At 51.9% G+C, this 18,600-nt stretch overlaps 2 protein-coding genes across 4 annotated transcripts; both read left to right on the forward strand.

The window, feature by feature from the left end:
* Nucleotides 1–1,123: 1,123 nt before the first annotated feature.
* Nucleotides 1,124–7,434, forward strand: NATD1 (N-acetyltransferase domain containing 1). The gene is made up of 3 exons (XM_010719600.3): nucleotides 1,124–1,400; nucleotides 3,771–3,889; nucleotides 4,574–7,434. Exons 1-3 carry the CDS (start codon nucleotides 1,304–1,306, stop codon nucleotides 4,688–4,690), a joined length of 333 nt encoding a protein of 110 aa, XP_010717902.1. The 5' UTR covers nucleotides 1,124–1,303; the 3' UTR covers nucleotides 4,691–7,434.
* A 2,330-nt stretch (nucleotides 7,435–9,764) lies between these two features.
* Nucleotides 9,765–17,603, forward strand: TMEM11 (transmembrane protein 11). Of its 3 annotated transcripts, XM_085237172.1 has the most exons (4): nucleotides 9,935–9,956; nucleotides 10,379–10,601; nucleotides 11,646–11,962; nucleotides 16,698–17,603. In XM_085237172.1, coding segments are annotated over exons 3-4 (519 nt in total). In that variant the 5' UTR covers nucleotides 9,935–9,956; nucleotides 10,379–10,601; nucleotides 11,646–11,960; the 3' UTR covers nucleotides 17,215–17,603. The 3 variants fall into 3 exon arrangements, with proteins under 3 accessions (XP_085093297.1, XP_085093298.1, XP_003210660.2); XM_085237171.1 differs by lacking the exons at nucleotides 10,379–10,601; nucleotides 11,646–11,962 and having other exon boundaries at nucleotides 9,765–9,956; XM_003210612.5 differs by lacking the exons at nucleotides 9,935–9,956; nucleotides 10,379–10,601; nucleotides 11,646–11,962 and adding an exon at nucleotides 12,000–13,371.
* Nucleotides 17,604–18,600: the final 997 nt, after the last annotated feature.

Here is an 18,600-nt window from a genome sequence, read left to right on the forward strand (position 1 = left end):
AGCAGCTAGGGCAGGTGCAAGCAGCACCCTCCGCCTTGAAGGAGAAGCCGTAGTTCGTAACATCCTGCGTCCTGCTGCAGGATGTTGACCAACACCCGTGTGCTGCTTTGCAGAGGCTGGGCTCCAGCATCAGCGGTGTGGGGCAGCCAGGACCCTCCACAGCCCCTTTGGAAAATCCCCCAACTATCTGCCTCTGCCTGCATCAGGCTCACCTGCCCGGGCACGTGCTGCCAGCAGGGCTGATGTAAGGGGGGACCTGCAGCAGCCACGTCACCCTGGACAGGTGTAGTGATGCCATCTCATTCCCATGGGATCCCACTCCTGGGGTCTCCCATGAGCCAGCCATGACCTATCCCAGCAGCATCCCTGAGATCTGCTCTATGGGGAGCAATCTTTTCTGGCAGAAATTCCCAACATGAGCCAAATAGCTACGAGGGAGGGGGTGGAACCGAACGCAGCCCTCGTGCAGTCACGTGAAGTTCCGATCCGGGCTGTGCGGAGCATTTTTTTTATTGGTTTGAGAGCTGGAAAACTGAAATAGGGATAGGAAATATGGGTCCGGGGCTGCACCTATGCCCAGGCTGGACCCAGTGACAGTGTTAACATCCAGTAGCTGGAATTTGAAGCTAGAAAGGTTCAGATGGGAAATAAATCACGGTTGTTAATAGTGGGAGTAATTACCTTAATGAGAGACGTGGCAGATTCACCGCCTTTCAGCACAGCCTGGGAGCGTTCCCAAAGCCCACGTTCGGGCTGCGGGCGGTGACGCACTGCCCGTGTCACGGAGGTGGGAACGGGATGGGCCTTCCCGGCTTTGAGCCGTCCCAATCTGCGAAGCAGCCCTGGGGTTTGGGCTCCAACGATGGGAGGGGGTTTGGGACGAGCTACGGCACACACTTGGGACTGCAGAGGTTGCCAGCGAGCGCTTCACACAACCGCTTTCAAACCGCTACTCACGTCTCCGCGGCAGCGGGCGGCACCGAACGCGTGGCAGCACCACCGACACCCAGCGCCGTCCGCGACCGCACCGCCCACGCGGGGGCGCCGGGGCCCGGCGTAGCGCCGAGCGTGGAGCGGCCCCTTTAAGAGCCGGGCGAATGTATCAAAACAAAACGGCAGCGCGGCCATTGGCTGCGGCGCGGGCACGTGGCGCACAGCTGGCTTCCTGCGGCCGCGCGCCGGTGGCAGCTCCCGGTGCCGCCGCCACGGCCCGGCCCGGCCCGGCTCCGCCCGCCGCCCTCTCCTCCCGGTGCCCCGCGGCTCCGCGCTCCTTCACGGCACAGCCCCGCGGTCCGGCCCGGCCATGGCTCACTCGGCGCCGCTCGGCCTCCTGGAGCAGGGCTGCCCCATCCAGGTGGAACACGATCGGAAGCGGCGGCAGTTCACCGTGCGGCTGAACGGTAACGGAAGGGGGAGCGGCGAACACAGCCCCCCGCTCCCACGGTTCCTCTCCCCGCTCTCCTCAGCCCCCTCCTCCCGTGCCTCTCGGGGCTCTTCTTGCCGCCCCTCAGCTCCTGACGGTGCCCCCCCGGCGTTCCCGTACTCCCAAATCAATCCCGGGGCCCTCACCGGTTCCCTGCCCGTGGTGCGGTGTGGGTCCCCGCGGAGGGGGGGAGCGGGCTTCCTCGGCAGCTCCCCCAGCGGTCAGCAGAAGGGACGCCCGGCTGCGTGCTGCTGACACCTCCCTATGGCCCCGTGACACCTTTCAGCCAGCCGTCCGTCCGTCCTCCTACGGACAGCCCCAGGACCCCATCCCTGCGTGCCGGGCAGCTCTCATTAAGCAGAGAAGAAAAGAAATCATTCGGGAATTATGCGCACGGCTGGAGGCGTTTTCTATAAACACCAGCAGCCGGATGGGGTTATTTTGGCTGTTTTCTTTTTTTTTCTCCCCTTCTTCTTCTCTTTTAATTCCAACCACTAATTGCAAAGTGCTGCGGGAGGAGATGTACGTGGAGAAGATGCTCCCCATGACCACTCGCGGCCAGCACTGGGATCAAATGAGGGCAGCAAATGCTGTGGGAACATGGGTGGGACAAAATGGGACATTAGGGAAAGGAAATCCTTCACTCAGAGAGTGGTGAGGAACTGGCACTGCTCACAGAACAGTGGGTGCCCTTCCCTGGAGGTGCCCGAGGCCACAGGTGGGCCCTGGGAAGCCTGGCTGATAGGGCAGCCAGCTTGTTTTTAGAATCTTTCTCTCTGCCTTCCTTGTATGCAAGAAAATGAGTGGCACTTGGTGTTTGCACCTTCATCTCTCTCCACTGAGCCCACAGTGCTATGTGTGCTTCCAAAAGCTGATAGAAATGGTAGAAATGCCTGTGTCACATCAGCATGTTGCCTTTTTCCTTGTGTCCTGAAAGCAGAAGCATTGAGAGATGGAAGTAAAGCAGGTCGTGGCTGGGACTGACCAAGCTTTGTTCTCCTCTTGGAAAGAGGGCAGAGAGAAGCCCGACAGGATAGGATGAGAGTGAATGGCCTCAAATTGTGCCAGAGGAGGTTCAGGTTAGATAGCAGGAAGCATTTATTCTGAGAAAGAGTGGTTGGGACCTGGAGCTGCTGCCCAGGGGGTGGTGGGGTCACCATTCCTAGAGGTGTTTGAGAAGCGCGTGGACGTGGCACTGAGGGAGTGGTTGGTGGGCAGTATTGGTGGACTAGATGGAGATCTTGGAGGTCACAATTTGTCCTCAGTTTGGCTGTAGGTAACAGCACAGACAGGCAACACAGCCCTTTTGCTTGAGAGCATCCCACATCATGGGAAAACTGGAGCAGGTTGTGCTGCAGTGCTGGGATGAAAGGGATGAAGTTGTGCTGTGCACTGAGATGGCACCGTGCTTTCCCAGTGCTACCATTACCAGAGCTCCTCAGCAGGAAATTGCAGCCGAGCTGGGCCCCCCCATGCTGCTCCAGAGTGGGGCCGTCGGGGACAGCTGTGCCATCTCCACTCGGCTCCATGCGGTGCTTTCTGTCTATAGGAATGTGCCACACAGCCTGCAGGGCTGCCTGTGTGCCTGGGGACGGCTCCTTGGGATTGCTGCTGTGCCATCCTGCCCTGAGAACTCCCTCCCAGGGAATGGCTTTGCACAGTCCCCTTTTTCCCTGCTGAGGTTTGCAGCTATGGAATGATATGTAAGATTGCATTTGGGCTGGGCGGTGGGGTGGAGGTTCCCCCCAAGCCCCCGTGCCAGGACAGAGAGGGCATGAGGAGGTGTTTTCAGCTGAAATGCAGCAAAAGTGAATGGACGGAGCTCATCTGAGGCATGCAGTAAGTGCAGGTAAAGGTAGGGCCCTTCATCCTCCAGTAAGCACTGGGGGAAAGGAAAGTTTCTGTTATTTTAATTGAGTTTGTCTCATCGATTGGAAGCTTTTGTTTTGGAAAGTTAAATATAGAAACCCTCCAGAAATGAATCGAAGCTGAGTTTGGGCTCTGCAGATGGAGACGGAGGGGTATTATTAGCTCTCCTCTGATTTACATGTGTGCTGAAACTTCTTTCTTCCTCTATCTAAACTGGTGTGAGAATGTCAGGGTGTTGCAACAGGAAACGTGTGTGTGTGTGTCAGTGTGCACACACACCCCTGCACACCTGTGTGTATTTCCCTATGGGATACCCATTTGTTCCAGTGTCTCCCCCCAGTCCTTACAAGGTCCCAAATGCAAAACCAGACCTGGAAGTTTTATCCCATGTTGTGGCCCATGCTGTAGAGGGGAAAAGAACTGGTGATCCCTGGTCAGATTTGGCAGTTCCAACTTCAGCACTGTCTCCCATCCCCAGGTTGCCACGACCGAGCAGTGCTGCTCTATGAATATGTGGGGAAGCGCATTGTGGACCTGCAGCACACCGAGGTGCCGGATGCCTATCGGGGAAGAGGGATAGCCAAGCATCTTGCAAAGGTACAGCTGCTGCCCCTGGAGGAGCTGCTCCTATCTGATAGCACGGAGAGGTGTGGAAAGGTTAAGCGAGGCCCTGGTGGAAAAGGAGAGCATTTTGGGGTGGCTCAGCACTCGAAAGGGAGGTGTTAAGCCTTCCGCCCCGGGGCTGGAGGGCTGGATGGAAACCTGTGGTCAGATGTTCCTATTTCTGGCTGCGAGAGGGGCTGGGTGAGTTCCAGCACATCCTCTGCTTATTCCTCCTCCCCTGCCAGCAGCGATCATTCCCACCCTGCTTCCCCTTAGGGCTGTTCCAACATCTCCCCCAAGCTGAGCTCCCTCGTCCCAAAGCTTCAAGGCCCACACGTGCCCTTTCTCTGCCTTGGGCCCCACTTTTGGGGACTCGCAGCTGTGGGGCTGCCAGCACAGTGTGGGGGAGTGGCGGGGGGGGCAGCACTCTGGGGTTATGGCTGCTCCTTGACCCCATGGCAAACTGATGGCAAAGGTGACGTTTGCATGATGTGGATGGGTCCCTTTTGTGATGCTGTATGCACCAAGGCTGTATGTCAAGGTGTCAGCTTTCCTCTGCTTGAACTGGGAACCCTGTGGCACTCTGGAGGCCGAAGCCGTGCTCCGCCAGCCTCTGGCACAGGATTCTGTTTTAGGGGCAGCATGGGCTGTTTGTAACCCATATGTGCTCTCTCATAGGCAGCCCTAGACTTTGTGGTGGAGGAGGACCTGAAAGCTCACCTGACTTGCTGGTACATTCAGAAATACGTCAAGGAGAACCCACTGCCGCAGTACCTGGAACACTTGCAGCCTTAAGACAGCACTGCTCTGACACCAGCGCTCCTGTTCAACGCGGCCTTTGCTTCTCTGCGGTCTCAGGAAACCCCCTCCCACACTCACAATTCCCTTTTTTTTTTTTTTTTTTTTTTTTCTAGTGTGTCTGTGTGGTGCACGATGGTGGGCATGACCTCCTCTTCCCTGCCCATGTCTGAGCATGGCAGTGACCACAGGCTGGGCTGGCTCTGGGCACATGTGCCCCCCGGTGCTCTTTGCCCCAAGCCAGGAGCTGGAAGAGGATGATTTTTCCCACCAAACTCCACGACAAAACCAGGGGATACATCTGTACCTCATCCTCTCTCCTCTGCTTGGCGACAGTTGTGAACTTGCCAGGTGATGTTGGTTAGGGGAGGTTGTGGGGTATCAGCCCCCTTTCTTCCTGCAGCTGGGAGAGATGCTGTGGATTAAACCTCAAGGACCAGAAGGAGGTGCTGGAGGAGCCCCAGCTCTGTGGGGTGCCAGTGAGACCATGGAGGCTGTGGTGATGCCACCAGGACTGGCTGCTGAGATCTCTGTACCTGAAGAAAGGAGCTATGTGAGGAGTGGGGTTTGTCCATTGCAGCAGAGCATGCAAAGCATGTGCACAAAGAGGAAGCAATGCAACTGAGTTGTGGATGCTGCTCTCTGCAGGTGCCAGCTCCTGCCTAGCCTTCTGGACGTTGCTCCTCAAGGTTGTCAGCTGCCATTCTGCTCCCTGCTACAGCAGTCACAGCTTGCCCAGAAGAAAAGCACCCACCAGGGTGGCTTCCTACAGCTGAAGAGGAAGGCTCCTCCCATCTCCCTCAGCTCTAGCCCTTCACCCAGTCTGTGCCATACTCTGAGCTCCAAGCCATCGTCGTATCCTGAGAGCAACAGGGGTAAGACTGCTGGGATCTGGTCCCCTCTCCAGGGCTCAATGCTTGATTTGCCTACCTTGGCATGGCTGCTGTTCACTGTTCCCTATGGCCTTTGGGAAGCAGCTGTGCCATGGGGCACTGCCTGCCTGCTCGCTACCCCTCACAGCTCTGAGCCTGAGTACTGGCAGTGAGGTGAAACACCCTCACCATGTACCATTATCTCTGCAGATGACAGCACAGCATGGTGCAGCATTGCCACTGTCAGACATAGAGGTAACAGTGTGATGGCAGGGTGCTGCCTGGCTCCTGTTTACCCCTTCTCCTGCCTCACACAGGCTTTACTGGGCTAGACCTTCAGAGGTTTTCCCCCAGAGCTGTTAGGATTTTGCAGTGCCCTGGGGCTGGGCTGCATAGGGACAGCTGTAACAGGCTCAGCGAGCAGCCAGGCAGAAGTAGATAAGGAGCCTTTCACCTGGAGGCCAGATCCAAACCTAGTTTATCTCTCAGCAGGGACTAAAGTTTACAATCTGTGCCGCAGACTGAATGAACCGTGGGCCAAGCAATGGCTCAGCCCTTTCCCAGAGCCAGTGCAGAGTCCATGGAGGCAATGGCAAAAGATCTGAGTAAAACCTCTCGAGCTCTGTCTCTGCCCCAGTGCTGCGGGACCCCTGCTTGTCTGCACCACACACCGTGGCAGAGACCTGTGCCCGGCTGCTGCCCCATTGCCAGCTCAGGAAAGGCACTGGGCTCAGCCTACTCCACATCTCTGCTCTCTTGCTGCCTATTTCAGCCCAGCTGCAGCCTTTGGGAAGGCCTTGAGGGACTGGGAGAGGGTACAGATAATGAGCTAAAGAAGAACATCTGGGCTGCTAAATGCTCACTCTTTAACTTGCAAACACCCGTTTACATGTGATTTCAGGAGCAAGGCTGGCTCTTTTATAACTAAGTGATGACAGAACTATCCTAAAGTGAAGCTGAGCCATCTCCTGCAAGCCAAGATAAGATGCCATTGTATCTGCTGCAGCAGGGCTGTGTGCTTGAAGAGATCTGTGCCTAGTTGCCTCCTAGGAGCAACAGTGCAAATGCAGTGCTGCACTCAATGCTGGTTTGGTTCTGGTTCCCATTATGGCAGTTCCCAGAAGTTTCAGCTTCCCAGCCTGGCCTGGAGCCCTTCATGCTGCTCCAGGACCCCTGCACTTCCTAGTGCTGGACCACAAGCAGCAATCGCTGCCTTAAATCAGGCACAGCACTTGGTTTTGCTGCTGCTTCCCTCTGAGGTGCTACAATTTCTCCAGCGTCTGACCTGACAGAGATGTGCCAGGTTCCGTGCCAACTGTTTTTCTGCTGTACCCGTTCTCCTGCCCCAGCCCCACAGCGTTTGATGTCAGCAAATAGCAATACCCACAGGTCACCAGCAATGCTGCCGTTTCTTGTTCTCCCATGAAGCACTCCCGGCTCACCCCTGCAGGAGGGATCTTTCTGAGCCCTGGGCTGCCCCTTGGTGCTGACTGAGCCTGGAGGAGCGGGGATCCTGGACTCTCTCCAGCAATGGCAGTGTGGAAGTAGTTTGGTTGAACAGTGAGGTCCCCAAACACATTTGAACTGCAGACTTTGGTGGGTGGGGAAATATGTATTGCTGTCAAACCTGCTTCCATACTGCCCAACTTGAAACACCCCCTCCCTTCTCCACTTTCCAGAATTGTCTTCCTCTGTCCAAGGTTTCCGTTCTGTTGAATTCAGTGATTACAATGTGCCTTTCCTTCTCAGGACCTGTTACAAATGACCTTTTTGCTTTTGTGTATGTCTAACATTTATCTCTATCCTTTCCTCTGTCATACTATAAAACGCAAACATATTGCATGGATTATAATAAAAAGTGTGGCTTAACTGAGCTGCAGTGGTTGCTGCTCAGCACTTGCTGGGCTGGAGGTGATCAGGGGAACTTGGGCATCCCCGGCTCTGTCACCTGGGTTGGATAGCTCAGCCAGAGCCTGCTTCACAGGTCTTGTCTGACAGCTCTTCTTTCCAGTCCACATCCAGGGTCATTTTTGCTGCTTTGCTGCTGCTGGTTATTTGTTTTCTAGAAAAGTAAAATAATCTTTCTCATCCCTCCACCCCAAAGAAAACAAATCTTACAATTCTAACTCCAAAATCTCCTAGCCATTAACTACCATGCGCATTGATGCCTTGGAAAGGGTGTGGGAAAAAAGCTGGAGGCAGCAGATTTGGGGGGGGGGCCCTCACTGCTGTGTACACTGGTCTATACAACAGTCACCCTTGTACTGCTTGAGCTTCCTTTCCAAAACCCCTTCCTTGCAAAGAGGATCTTGTGCAGAAGTGACTGCATCCAGGTACTGAGAATGATGAAGGGCTCTGTTCAGGATGAAGGCATCCTGGTGCTGGTTCCCTGCAATCTGGGGGCAGCCACTTGTCCTTTCATCCACCATCCAGGTGACTCCAGCTTCCTCAGCCCAGCTCAGAGCTTGTAGTGAGCAGTGAGGCTGGGGCTGGTGGATTTCATTTTGAGTCTTAGGGCTGGCTGTCTCTGTAACAACTGCACAGAGCTTGAGATGAGTGGGGTCACAACCAGCTCCTCATTTTTGCTGCTTGATCCTACCCTGCTCACAGAAACCAGTCCTTGAGATTTCAGGTCAAACAGCCCTCGGCAGCAATCCTGCAACTGCAGCCTCTCCTGAGCTAGCACAGAATGCTTGCATTCATCTGTTTAAGATGTTTGAAAACATAGGCATGAAAAGATTTCAGTAGCCAGTTAGTGGAGTCACTCTGCTCGTGCAGAGCAGGGCAGGTGAATCAGAGGAACACGAGATGCTTCCCTGCTGGGCCCTGCACTCCTTAGCTGGGAAGCACAGCTCCAGCACTGCCCCTCGGGCTCCCTGCCAGTGTATTTACGTAGCTTCCTACAGATGGGTGCAAGCCACAGAGGCCGAGTCTGGAATTGCAAGAGCCGAAAATCTCAAGGCTACTGGAATGGTGGGCAGAAGGAGCACTGCTTTTTTTCAGTCACGATTTGACCCAATATAACAAGTGACATGTGGCCCTGGGTTGCAATTTGAGCAGGAGGGAGCTTGGCATTGGGTCCTGAGGGACAGTGCAGTGGTTGGGGTTATAGCACAAAGCTGGGCTGTTGCTAGTAACACGCTCTGTTTACATTCCACATTCCAGAAGGTCCGATGCTCTGACCTGCCCCAGCAACACTGCACGCTCCACTGCACTGGGAACGTTTCCCAATCACCTCCTGCTCATGCAAATACGCTATTTACCTACACTGTAAGAGCCGAATCCCAAATGATGGCTGAGAGTGCAGAGTGCAAGGTGGCCCTGCGGTTTGGAAGCACAGCTTCACAGTGCCTGGGAAGATGTAGGCAGTGATGGGTTTGCTCTATTTAGTTACATTATCTCACTTGGAAATAATGTTGTCAAAATGAGGCATTTTCTAGGAAGGGGAGATGCAGAGACAATGCCACTCTTCTGAAGCACGCTGTCAGTCACTGCACACACTCAGCCCCTCTGATATGTTCCTTTCTCCTTCTTCTCAGAGGTTTGGTGGCTCCCGGGGAAAAAGCGGTGAGAGTAGGATGTTGGAAATGGATGGGGAATGGCACGGGGTGGGCGCTGGGGTTGGAGGAGAGCTGCTCATGCTTCTCGATGCTCGCTGATGGCAGCACAACGTCCCTGAGAGAATGGCTGGTTGTAAGGGAACGCCAATTGCTGGACGAAAGGCTCCTGAAGAGAAGCACCAGGACCAAAAAGCAGCCCAAGAGAAGTGGGTTGCCACCCACGCAGAATGCCACCACGCAGCTCCTGGGGCCCAGGTGCAGCAGCTCCCCTCGGGCAAAGCCGGCAGCGCAGTGCCGCGGCACCCGCTCCGCTCTCCTTAACCCCGCAGTGCGAGCGCAGCGAGGCCCTCACCGCGAAACCCCAGCCCAGGCCGCCCCCCTGCGGCTGCCCTCATGGCGGGGCCGCGGTGCAGGCCGGGACTCAGCGGCGACGCTCCTCCCACGGCCTCATGGCTCCCATCAGCACAGGGGGTTGCGATCAGGAGTCGGCCGACGGCCGTGGTGCTGCTCTGCGCTCCGCGGATCCGCGCGAATGCCGGGCGGCTCCCGGCCCCCGGCCCCATCTCTCCGCACGCACAAGGGACTACGCATCCCAGAGACCTCCGCGGCCGTGCGGCGGCGCGGGGCACAGTGGGAGTTGTAGTTCTCGCGTGGACGCGCCCTCTCTCGCTGAGCGGTTCCGGCGGCCGCGCGCACTCCATTTCCCGTGGGGCAGCGCGGCGGGCCCTGCGGCGGAGACATTTGCGAGCCCAGTGTCTCCAAGATGGCGGCGTGGGGAAGGAGGCGCGCTGGCCCCGGCAGCACCAACAGCGGCGGCGGCGGCCGGGAGAGGTGAGTCCGCGGCCGGGGTATGGGACGAGGCGCGGCCAGGGGTTCCCCGGGCGGGCGGGGAGTGGGAGGGAGCGGGCCGCGGGGCTCCGCACGACCCTGAGGCAAGGGCGGGGGCGGCGCCGAGGAGAGCGCGGGGCGGCCGGGGAGCGGGGCGGGGGCCGCGGCCCTGCTGAGGGGAGGGCGGGTCGGGCGCCTCGCGCTGCGGGCGGGGAAGGTCGGCGTGGCCCTCCCTGTGCGGGCACCGCGGGGTGCGGCGGTGCGGGCCGGGAAGGGAGGAGGGCCGGGGCGAGGGGCCTCTTCTGGGCTGTTGGTGAAGGCAAGGAGAGGCCGCCAGGGTGACCTCCTGCTGCGGGGAACGCGCTCGGGCTTTGCTCGCGGTGTCGGTCCTTGTTTCGGGGCCGTGAACAGCTGTAAGACTTCAGGAATCCTGGCTGTAAAGAGGAAGGAGCCGAGGGAGATCTCGCTGAGCCGCTTTAAAATCGGTCCTCGCGGTCGATTACCTGCTTGCAACGCCTCGCTGAGCCCCGTGCTTCCTCACGTTGGCGTTCTCCCTGTTCTGCCCTGGGGTGACTGATGTCACCGGCTGGGACTCGAGAGCAACTGCGTGCTCGTTGTGAGGATCAGAGAATCACAGCGTTCCCCAAGGTTTGCTTTTGTCCCTTTGCTTTACCCAGAGACTGATATCCCTTTGGTTTTTATCATGAAGTGGGTTTTGCTTTGTTTTGTTCCCTTGCTGCAATCCGAGAGGGTTGTATTTGATAGTGCTGAACCTCTGTAGCTGAGGAGAGCCACGAGCAGCCCTTAAAATCGTAGTGCCAATGTGAAACACAGAAATGCTGCCTCTGTTCAGGGAGTTTGCAAGTGATTGAATTGAAAGAGCTGGTGGGATTACTACCTCAGCGTGGCTTATATAAACAACTCAGAATGCTGCCGAGCACGGTGGTGTGGTGGTACAGCTGTCTGCACCCGTGCTGGCGCCTGCCCCAGTGCTGAACACATGAGGTGAGGAGATCTCACATAGGCCTGCTCTGCCAAGGGGAGGTGAAGGAAGAATATGGGAAAGAGCACTTAACCTCAGTGAAAATTATTCTACCAGGAAGAAAATCGATACAGGCTTAAAAGTGAGTTGTCACCCCGTGACTTTGTGAACTATATAGTGTTCCCATAGTATAATGTCACTGGGGTTTGTGGTGATTTTTAAGCTATGATTACTCTTGATCTTGTGATCAAAATACTTATTCATAAACATGAGGTACTTACTTCACGAACCTCCAGCATGCCTTATTTTGCCTTTTACAATGAGAAGTATGTGGTTAAGTGCACGAGAGCACAGAAGTGACACACGGGGCAACAGGTGATCTGTGTGAACATTACACCACTGAGCAGTATTTCACAATCCTTATCAGAAGGCAGTGGTTCTGTTAGGTGTCATCCCATACAAACCTGCCAGAAGATACTTTTAATAGGTGCTGGGTGACGTCAGCTAGGTAGCATGCCTTCCTTGTGATTGCAGAGCTGCAGATGTGTGTGACTGAGCCACTGCCTCTCTGGATCAGGGATTAATTCTCCATCACACCTCCTGGTCTTGTTTGGCTGCTGGCAGGTTGTGGAGATGGTGGCACTGACAGACCCGATGACATTAAATGATGACACAGGCTTTTTATAAGACAAATATGGTTTTCTTAACAGGATTCTTGTCCCAAGATGCATTCCTTTCAACTGAGTATGCTAATCCAGCTTTCCTCATAAATGAGCTGCTTCAAGGTGTTTTTGGAGTTGTCAGCCAGCTAGTCTAAAAAGACATCAGTGTGTTGAGAGGTGGTGTCAGAAGAATAAAATACTGTCTGCTACAAGGAGGCTTGACCGGCTTTCACTTAGAAGTAAATAAATTCGTTTTTAAAAGTCCAGCGACTGCCTGTGGAAATTTGTTTCCCTTCCTCAATGACTTCATTGATACAAAGAAGTCTGTAATTGGTCAAAAAGTGCTTTTCTCAATAGGACTAAATGTAAGTACCTTCATTTCAAAGGATGTTGGCTGTGAACTCCAGCTGGCTCTGTGGGGGTGGTGGGGAAAAACCTGAAGAGAACCAACTAAATATTTGTTTTTCTTCATTCTGGATAGACTCTTTAATAGAGACTATCTAAAGGGGATTGTTAATTTGTGCAGCAAAACAACTTTTTATACAGAACAGACACCGAATTGTACTTGGGGTTTTTGTGTAAAATGCAGTGTGATGACCGCCAGCACACAAGACAAAATGCCATTTGTTCTGCTTGGAGATGTGCTAACAAACTCCAGAAAGAAAGGCTCTAATGTCATCACTGCTACTTGTGCTGGCCTCTCTGCACCCTTCAGGAGCTCTCTCCTTTCGCTACCTGCGCTGCTCAGATTTCTGGTACTCTGTTTGCTTACAGCAATGATTGACCTGTTTCTATTAGCCTGGCTAATCATTAGTTGGCTTCAAAAATGCCGTCTCTTTTTGCTCTGGTGGCTAGAGTTTGGTTTGTTATGGTTTGGTGATGTTTCCCTTCATGTTGTCTTCCCTTGACAAGGCTGCTCGAAGATCACACTTCTCCTGTTCTCTCCTATTGGTATTTAAGGCACAGCCTTTGATTGGAGGTCTTGCATTACTGCTGTGCTTTTCCTGCTCTTCCTCCACTTCAGTGCAGCCATCATCAGCCTGTTCAATTGGCCTTGAAACCTGACAGCAATGGTTAATGGCCTGAGACTGGCAGATCGTGGGGAAACGACTGTTGAGGAGTTTCAGCTTGGATTTGTTAGTGCTTTGTGTGTCCCGTGTTCTGGAACTGTCTTGGGCAGAAAAATACTCTGTTGTCAAATACAACTTTAAGTCTCAGCAGCAATGCTCCACCTCAAAGCCAGACAGTTCATCTTTTACCTGAAATTCTGAGAAGGATTTAGGTGACCGAGGGAAGCTCAGTGTATTAAAGTATGAATTTGTGTTGCCTCAACATTTTTGACATAGACTTGGATGAGATCTAATGATGGCCCCAAGATGGGTGTGCTCTGGTCATCTGCTTTTTCCTGCAGTTAGCACGCAGCCAGCATCAGGCCCCTCCATTGCTCTGCTGCTCCGGGTTTTCTGCGTGTGCTACTTGTGACAAGTGTTATCACGCTGCTGCAAGCCTCTCCCTGCTTATTTATTTATTTAAGTACTAATCAGACTGGTTTGTCTTCATTTATAGTTCATCTGAATGCATGTTTGGTGCTGTGAGCAATGCTGTTGTCAGCATCATCCTTCGTTTAAAAACAAAAACCTCTGCACCCTTTGTGCAGATGGAGATTGTTTCTAACCATGACCCTGAGCATTGTGTGGAATTGAAATGGTTGGAGGCCCTGAAACCCAAGCCAAGGAGAGCAGGAGAACATGAGTGTGATCTTTAAGCAGCCTTGGTAAGAGAAGACAACAGTAAGGGAACATAACAGACCGTAACAGAAGAAACTTTAGCCATTAGAGCAAAAAGTGAGGTGTGGGTGCAGTTTGTAGCTGGTGTCAGGCATGTTGAGTTTCTCAGGAGTAGGACGTATAAAGCTGCAACTACTTGGATGTAAGATCCAGAACTGCTCTTATGGAATTCATGTGCAACCTTTTAAAAAGAATTCAATTGAATAAAATCATCGACTGCTTTTAGGTTGTGGTCTGTCTGGTAAATAGGCTGCTGGGCTTCTGAATGTTTGGGACTTTTTGAGACTAGATCTCTCACACTGGTTGTTGATGAAGCTTCTAAGTAAAAAGGAGCTACATAAAGTGAGCAGTACCTCCCAGCTGGTGGATGCCAGTCTGGAGAGGATTGCATAGTTCTGCATTTTTGTCATTGCTTTGGGGTGGGGTGGGGGACAGCGTGGCAGGCACTGAAAGGCAGACTGTGCAGCCTGCAGTGTTTCAGCAAATTCAAGTGCTTTGATTGGGTTTGTTCGTGTGCAACTGCCGTGTTCAATTGAAAGGCTGTGTCAGGAGAGATCTGGCTTGGGGTCCCTGGTTGTGCTCTGCATGCCAGCAAGCTCTGAAAACCTTTCAAGCCCGCATTCAGCCCAAGCATCTCAGCTGCATTGGGATTTCAGCTTTCCTTCCTCCGGGGCAACCAGTTCTCATTAGAAATAATATGCAGTATCCCACTAGTGCTGTTACAGAAGTGGAGACCCTGTTCTTGCATTGCTGACTAATTTTTCATTCTTTGCTCTTTCTTTTTTTGATTGTCCACTTTGTCTGTTGTTCTGTTGTGACTCCAGCAGCATGGTAGAAATTTGGTCCAGTGTTGGGACTGTTCTGGAGAAGAAGCCCAGTGAGGTGGGCAGACTCTGCCAGAAGTGATGAAATCTTTGTGCAATTCAGTTTCCTATGATTTTTTTCAACAGAAAATATTTTAAGCTCTGCTTTTTCTCTTTGCTTAGAAGGATGGTTTTTATTTTTTGGCTTTATTTTTGAAAAGCCACAGAGCTCCAGGAGAGATGGTCGGTGCTGCCTCTGGCTCATGCCTGAGCGCCTGCTTTCTTTGGCAGGAGGCTGTGGCTTGTGATATGGCTCTGCTTGTGTATGCTGTGGTGAAGGTAAGGTGGGATGTTCGGAAGGAAGAACAAGCAGGGTCTGAGTGAGCAGAAGTATGACTGATGGGTTAGTGCCATTCTGATGGTGCTGAGATGCTCTAGAAATCCTCCGTGGTGTCATTGCTAGAGCTGGAAGCTCAGCTCAGCCTTTGTTCCTTCCCAAGTGGTTTCACACAGTGGTGCTATTCCGCAGGGCTGCCTTAACCCTCAGTGTGTCTTCTGAAATGAAACTGGGATTTTTCATTTGGCTGAAGCTGCACTTGGAATAGTTCTGGTCAAGAAAAAAGTCGTTGGCAGAGACCATTTTCAGCTGTGTTCCTAACATGTTAGTGCAACACCTGCTTAACTAATTCTGCCTTACATAGAGAATGTTCTTCATGTTAGCTGGTACTTAGCCATGCTAGAGATGTAGTATTCCATTAAAATTTTCAACAGGCTCTGCCCTTCAGTTACTTTCTTTAAGTTCTTGCCAATTCACAAGAGTTCAGTGCATCCTGTGCTGAAAGAGTTATTGCCTACAGAATGTAGCTTCTCTTGGAAAGGTTATCTTAAAAATCCAAGCGAGATCTGACAAGATGATGGCCTTACAGCAGTCCCTGCCATATTCAGCATTCAGGTGGATTTTTATTTCCCTTTCTATCTGTGAACAGGCCTAGGGGGAAATGCACTGCAGAGAACTCAATAACTAGCTTGTAAGTGGAGTTTTCCTCGTGGTTTTTGTTAATACCAGCCAGACTCTGAAAACTGCTTATTATTCTGCTCTGAGAGAAGCTGGTTCATCTGATCTCCTGCTGTTTGACGTGTTTGCTACTGTTCACAATAGCAGCCACTTCTGGCAATGGCTTGTAATTTAACAATATACTTGATTACAGACGGTCACTGCACGATACCCTCTGCAGCGTGAGCAGAGCTGCACATTAAGGGCAATGTCTGGTACCACAGCAGCTTGCAAATGTGTGTTTTCTCTCCATTATTTTCCAGTGCATGCACACAAGTACCATTGTGCCAACGGAGCCCAAAGTGCCAGCTTAATTCTCTGTTTCATTAATTCTCTCTTGCCTCCCAGCGCGAGGAGGATCTGAATGCGGTTGAGATAAGGTTGTTTTGTCTGCTGTGATGAGGTCAAGCCTGTGTGCAGTTCGCTTTCCTCCTGCTGAAGGAATCTGCTGGTTCTCTTTCTCCTTGAGAGGCCACGTGCTCAATTTTGTTCTGGTTAACACACGTGTGTCAGATAGTTGCTACTTCTCAGAGGGGAGGATTTTCCCATGTTCCAGTGGGGTGGGTTTTTACCCTTTCTCAGTGCAGGTAAACAGTTGTAATCTCATTTCTCAGCTGTCTGTTACATTAACATAGCTAAGGTGATGTGTATGAAGAGGGTGGGAGTGGAAATTCATGCAGTTTTCTGATAGCTAAGAGCTGGCACTCAAATGGTGGATGTGGAGGTTTTGTGGATCAGCTGTTGGCAGGGAGCCTGTTCCAGGGTAAAGCAAGCATCGTTTTCTTTGCTGTTAAATCCTACGTTGGTTTGGAAATTAAAGAAACAACGTTTGCTTGCTGCTCCCTGTTTGATCAGAGGGAACATTCTGTAACAAATGGACTGCTGTGCTGTGCTGCCTCTTGCACCTTTACTTCCAGCAGCGTTTCTCAGCCCTCATCGTCTCTGTAGGCTGAACTTACTGTGAAGGAGTGAAGAGCAAGCTGTCTTTGTGGCGAGGAGGTGATTATCCTGGAAAGAAAGTCACTTCCAGATGAAAATGCTTCTTCTCAAAATCTCACAGTACAATTTGCCTTCCTGGTGAATGAGTTGTTCGTTGTGATTTCATTCATTAATGCTGCATGGTCGCTAAGGTGTAGCATGTCCAGCACGCTAGAGAAGCTGCGTGAGGAGCTGATTCAGGACTGCTGTCAAATTCCTGCTTTCTCAAAATGTCCTCAGTTTCTCCAAGTTAGGAAGATGTTAGGAAAAGTTAATTGCCTCAGTTTGGGATGACTTCCTATGTAAAAAGCATAATTAGCTGATGTAAAACTAATCTTGATTTGAAAAAGCTGCAGTGCCCGAATGACCCTGAGGGGCTGCCCTGACTTCAGGTGCTTTTCTCTCGAGGTCTTGCAGCCATGTGGGTGAAAAATCTGCCTTTAAGCTGCAGCTTTAATTCTGTTTTTCCTGTTGACAGGGTCACCTTGTCCTCCACAGACTGTTACATCGTGCATGAGATCTACAACGGAGAGAATGCTCAGGACCAGTTTGAGTACGAGCTGGAGCAGGCCCTGGAAGCACAGTACAAATACATAGTGATAGAGCCCACCCGCATCGGGGACGAGACGGCCCGCTGGATCACCGTTGGGAACTGCCTGCACAAGACGGCCGTGTTAGCAGGCACCACCTGCCTCTTCACCCCTTTGGCACTTCCAGTAGATTATTCTCACTACATCTCGCTGCCTGCTGGTGTGCTGAGCATGGCTTGCTGCACCCTTTATGGTATCTCCTGGCAGTTCGATCCTTGTTGCAAGTACCAAGTAGAGTATGATGCCTATAAACTTTCCCGCCTGCCCTTGCATACGCTCACCTCCTCCACTCCGGTGGTGCTGGTGAGGAAGGACGACCTGCACAGAAAGAGACTGCATAACACGATAGCACTCGCTGCCCTGGTGTACTGTGTAAAGAAGATCTATGAACTCTACGCTGTATGACTTCGGCAGGGAAGAGAGAAGCCTACAGAGACAAGTGTATTAAGACTCCCACAATAACATTTTGTTTTTCCTCTTTGAGAAGCAGTGGAGACTGGCAAGGAGTTGGTTTAATAGAGCTGTTATTTTTAAAATAACACATCACTGGTGCACCAAGGTTTTTCAGTTCTTCGTTACACTTAAGATTTGGATGTGTGGTGACTTGAGAGCTGTATGTTAGCCATGGGGAGTCCAGTCCAGCAGTGGAGTGTCAATGAAAGAAAGATAAAGAGGGAGGGGAGGGTGAGAGCTTTTTTTTTTTCTTTTTTGAAACATTTAAGTATATTGTTTAATTGTATTACACAGAACCAGCCAGACGTTATCATTGACCATTAAAGGATGAGAATTTCAAATGATTTTGCACTCTCATTACTGTTAAGATAGCTCCCTTTTGGGTGCTGCTGTGGTGATGATTATATCCTCATGCCCACACTCAGACCTGACACACCTTTCACCCGCTGCACATGGCAGCAGCATCCAAGTTGTCTGAAGGAATTGTTGGAGTGTGGTGGTGCTTTTTTTCTTGCTTGACTAGTTGTGTTTCCTGAAAGAAGGTGCACTAATTAGGCCAGTGTTGCTATCTTTTTGGTAGTCACATAACTGTGGATGCTGGGTGCTAGAGATATCCAAACCCTCTGCTGCCCTGCCCTCCTCCAGCTGTTATTCCTTTGCACAATGGTGATCTCAACACAGTTTCCAGCTAAAAGCACATTACACGAAATTGCTGTACAGGTTCTTCCTAATATGGATACATCTCCATTGAAGTTTGCTGTACCAAATGCAGCTCAGGACTGCCAAGGTGGGAGCCCAGCTGTTGTACCGGTGCTTTTTCATTGCCACTTGGACAGCTGTGCCCTGACCACACAATTCTACTGGTCTGTCTTGGAACACGAACTAACGGAGCTGCTTCAAGGCATCTAGATGACTGTATCTTGCCACTGTGTTATCTGAAATTCTAGAATTCAGTCTACTGCATGAATTTAACTTTTAGCTCTAAGAAGGGAAAGTATTACTGTTTTGCAAGATCTGCCAGTTGCTTGTTAAAGACAGGAGCTTGCTTTCTATCCTCCTCCTACCGGATGGAAAATAGGTGTGGCCTACTTTTATAATGCCAGCTTAGCACAGCTTCAAGGGTTATGATCTGAATACAGCAGCAGAGGCCTGTAATAAAACCTGCCTGCATACAGGTGTGCTGCTTAATTAAATAGTATTTGCAGTCTGATCACTGCATCAGAAGCGCTGACCTTGGAAGAGGGACTCATGAGGTCAGAAACCAAATTCATTTCTCTTTTCAAATCGCAGCAGCAGGCAGTGTGATATTCCCCTTCACTTCCAGGCTGCAGCCGTACC

Source organism: Meleagris gallopavo, chromosome 16 (genome assembly GCF_905368555.1).
Source record: "Meleagris gallopavo chromosome 16, MGAL_WU_HG_1.1, whole genome shotgun sequence".
Taxonomy (NCBI): Eukaryota; Metazoa; Chordata; class Aves; order Galliformes; family Phasianidae; genus Meleagris; species Meleagris gallopavo.

Coding starts and splice junctions, on each gene's coding strand:
- NATD1 (XM_010719600.3), top strand. CDS start 1,304: ATGGCTCACTCGGCGCCGCTCGGCCTCCTGGAGCAGGGCTGCCCCATC. Junction 1,401..3,770: donor GTTCACCGTGCGGCTGAACG/GTAACGGAAGGG, acceptor TCCCATCCCCAG/GTTGCCACGACCGAGCAGTG. Junction 3,890..4,573: donor TAGCCAAGCATCTTGCAAAG/GTACAGCTGCTG, acceptor GCTCTCTCATAG/GCAGCCCTAGACTTTGTGGT.
- TMEM11 (XM_085237171.1), top strand. CDS start 9,889: ATGGCGGCGTGGGGAAGGAGGCGCGCTGGCCCCGGCAGCACCAACAGC. Junction 9,957..16,697: donor GGCGGCGGCGGCCGGGAGAG/GTGAGTCCGCGG, acceptor TCCTGTTGACAG/GGTCACCTTGTCCTCCACAG.